Source organism: Manihot esculenta, chromosome 17, assembly GCF_001659605.2.
Source record: "Manihot esculenta cultivar AM560-2 chromosome 17, M.esculenta_v8, whole genome shotgun sequence".
NCBI lineage: Eukaryota > Viridiplantae > Streptophyta > Magnoliopsida > Malpighiales > Euphorbiaceae > Manihot > Manihot esculenta.
In genome coordinates, this window is record NC_035177.2 from 26,012,904 (window position 1) to 26,015,949 (window position 3,046).

At 36.3% G+C, this 3,046-nt stretch overlaps 1 protein-coding gene across 1 annotated transcript; it reads left to right on the plus strand.

Annotated features, from left to right (window-relative positions):
• Nucleotides 1–338: 338 nt before the first annotated feature.
• Nucleotides 339–2,361, plus strand: LOC110604625 (aquaporin NIP1-2). Its single transcript, XM_021742882.2, has 5 exons — nucleotides 339–697; nucleotides 932–1,156; nucleotides 1,544–1,741; nucleotides 1,821–1,882; nucleotides 2,036–2,361. Exons 1-5 carry the CDS (start codon nucleotides 536–538, stop codon nucleotides 2,244–2,246), a joined length of 858 nt encoding a protein of 285 aa, XP_021598574.1. The 5' UTR covers nucleotides 339–535; the 3' UTR covers nucleotides 2,247–2,361.
• The last annotated feature ends 685 nt before the right edge of the window (nucleotides 2,362–3,046 follow it).

The window sequence follows — 3,046 nt, forward strand, 5'->3', positions numbered from 1 at the left end:
GCGTCACACTTTTCAACTTTATCTCCAAAGAAATTGAAATGTACAGAGATATATAATTTTAAATAGACTCGATTTTTTATTAATTTTAAAAATAATATAAGTACAAATTATTTATTTAATACAATAATAGAAATAGAGAATATATTAAAAATTAAATAAAATTTATTATTTTCTTACTTTTAATTGTAATTATTATATTATACATGTCAGAAAATACCAAGAAAAAAAAATACTAATAATTGATATTTGCAATTTTTTATATTCTGAAAAAGTATAATTTCACCTTCTTCGTGTTTGTTTTGGATCTTTCTGCGCTTATAAATAACTACGTGTTTTTTCCAATTTTATTGCTTATCGCCTTGCGGACAGCAAGCTAGCCAACTAAGCATTCAGCAGAAAAGAGAGAGAAGAAAGAAAATTAGAAAAATAAAAAAAAAAAAAAAATTTCTTCCTTGTTTCCAGTTTCAAATCTTTTATTTGCTTGCTTCTGATTCTCAGACCGTTGTTGTCTTTCATTTGCAAGAAGAAACCAGACATGGCTGAGATCTCAGGAACTAATGGCAGACATGTAGTTGTGTTGGATGTTAAGGAAGATAATCCTTGTAATCCTCTTCCGCCTTGTAATGAGCCGCCGCCTTGTCCCTCCAGAACCAAGGAAGATTCAATCTTAAGCATCTCTGTACCTTTCATTCAAAAGGTGACTCATTTAATTGACTGTCAATTTCAGTGTTTCTTTGGTTCTCGATCATGGCTTTCTTACAGAGAAAAAGCCTTTTGAATCAAACCCATTTTACAATTTTTTTTTCTTGCTTGCCACCGATTACATAGTTTTTGATAGGGTATGAGACTCTATTTGGCCATTGAAAACTGAAAAAGTTTTGATTTTTAATCGAATTCTGATGAAATTTTGGTGCTGATGAATGATGTGCAGTTGATAGCTGAGGTGGTTGGCACTTACTTCTTGATATTTGCCGGATGTACATCGGTGGCAGTGAATTTGAACTTCGATAAGGTGGTGACACTTCCAGGAATATCAATAGTCTGGGGATTAGCTGTGATGGTCTTGGTTTACTCTGTTGGTCATATCTCCGGTGCCCATTTCAACCCTGCTGTCACTCTTGCCTTTGCCACCTGCAGGAGATTTCCATGGAAACAGGTAATCTACCTTATTGGTAATTGGTAACCTAACTTGTGGAAAATCTTGAGCTGCAAGAAATTGTTGCCATAAAACATTGCTTATTGTTTGCACATACACCCAGTCAGCATTTTTCTGAATGTCTATTAAGGACATTTGACCCTTTCTAGTGCTGACAATGCAGGATGAAAGTCTGGAGCACTAGAACACTTGAACCCATTTGTTCTGAAATCCAAATTTGGTTTCAAAATGCTTTCTGGGGATTAGTTAGAATCTATTTTGTGTTACAAAATGTAAAAGAAAACAGCATTATGAGGTTGAAATAACTTCAATCAAGCTGTTGAACTGAGCTCAGGTTGAAGTTTGTGCATTGATTTTCATTTTCCCCTCTTCTTATTTGTCACGTAGGTTCCTGCTTATATAGCATGTCAAGTCACTGGATCGACACTAGCTGCCGGAACAATTCGATTAATTTTTACTGGGAAGCAAGATCATTTCACAGGAACAATGCCAGCAGGATCAGATATGCAGTCCTTTGTAGTTGAGTTTATAATCACATTCTATCTCATGTTTGTCATATCAGGCGTCGCGACTGATAATCGAGCTGTAAGTTATTGTTCTTCTTCACCTAATTATTGGTCATAGATTTTGGAATCTGAATTATTTGATTCTGATGTTTATGCAGATTGGTGAACTTGCTGGACTTGCTGTTGGAGCCACTGTCCTCCTAAATGTGATGTTTGCTGGGTATCAACCTAACCAAGTTTACTTAGAATATTTAATCTTATTAAGCAATAATCAAGATTATCCAAATGATTGACTAGTGATGAAATGGTTGCTTGTTTGAATGAAAAATGGATACCCATTTGATGATTTTGCTGATATGATTTTGCAAAACAGTGCAATTTCAGGGGCATCAATGAACCCAGCAAGAAGCTTGGGGCCTGCAATTGTATCACGCCAATACAAGGGGCTATGGATTTATATAGTGTCGCCAATACTTGGTGCTCAAGCAGGTGCATGGGTCTATAACATGATTAGGTATACAGATAAGCCTCTGAGAGAAATCACCAAGAGTGCTTCATTTCTCAAGAATACAGGACGTGCTTGACAAGAAGATGATTTCTGTTTCTTCTGTGTTTCGTGTAATCTAATACAATACGTGGCCTGTTATTCCTGCACTAGAAGGATATTCTGTCATCAATGGAGTAGAAAGATTTCTAATAGCTGTCTACTTAATTTTCTGAATATTTTCATATGAATTGATCACTTTGTTTACCACCATCCATTTTGCAAAAATAAAGATTAAATGAATTCTTATGAAATTATATAATTTAAAAATTCTGATAAAATAAAAATAGAAGTAGTGATTTTGCTATATTATTCACGACAATTTGTAGCATCGAGGCATAGGAAAGATTGGATTTGTTATTTGATGATATGAGATCCAAAAAATAGGATTTTGCAATGGGTTCTGTAAAGCTGGAAAAACTTAGACTTAGGGAAGTATATTTCTCCTTTTATATGTTTCCTTTTGTCTGCTAGTGACGTATTAACAGAACCTGTCCCTCCTACGTTGATATGGACATACGAGGGAATAAGATCTCTGTCCCATGCATAACGGTCCCTAATTCTATTCGGACGCGCATGCGGATGGTCCCACAAGACGAAGGGGTTGAACTCCTTTCGGGTTCTGAGCTGGGCCGGAGGATGAGATTAAGACTAGACCCGGAGGGAATCTGTCCATCGGGCCGGAAGAGTTAGACTGGCCTGTTTGAAGAAACGGACTGGAGCCCGGTCTTTGAACTGAATGGACTGGACCTGATTCTTGGAGAGGGTTTAAAAGCTTTCAGATTATAAGCTGTCCTAATGGACCTAACCTTAGAACGGGGTGAAGAAATCCAGCGGTCA

Bases quoted from the DNA above. Each gene is read 5' to 3' on its own strand.
- LOC110604625 (XM_021742882.2), top strand. From the start codon at position 536: ATGGCTGAGATCTCAGGAACTAATGGCAGACATGTAGTTGTGTTGGAT. The intron at 698-931 runs GTGACTCATTTA...AATGATGTGCAG, and splicing joins CTGTACCTTTCATTCAAAAG to TTGATAGCTGAGGTGGTTGG. The intron at 1,742-1,820 runs GTAAGTTATTGT...ATGTTTATGCAG, and splicing joins TCGCGACTGATAATCGAGCT to ATTGGTGAACTTGCTGGACT.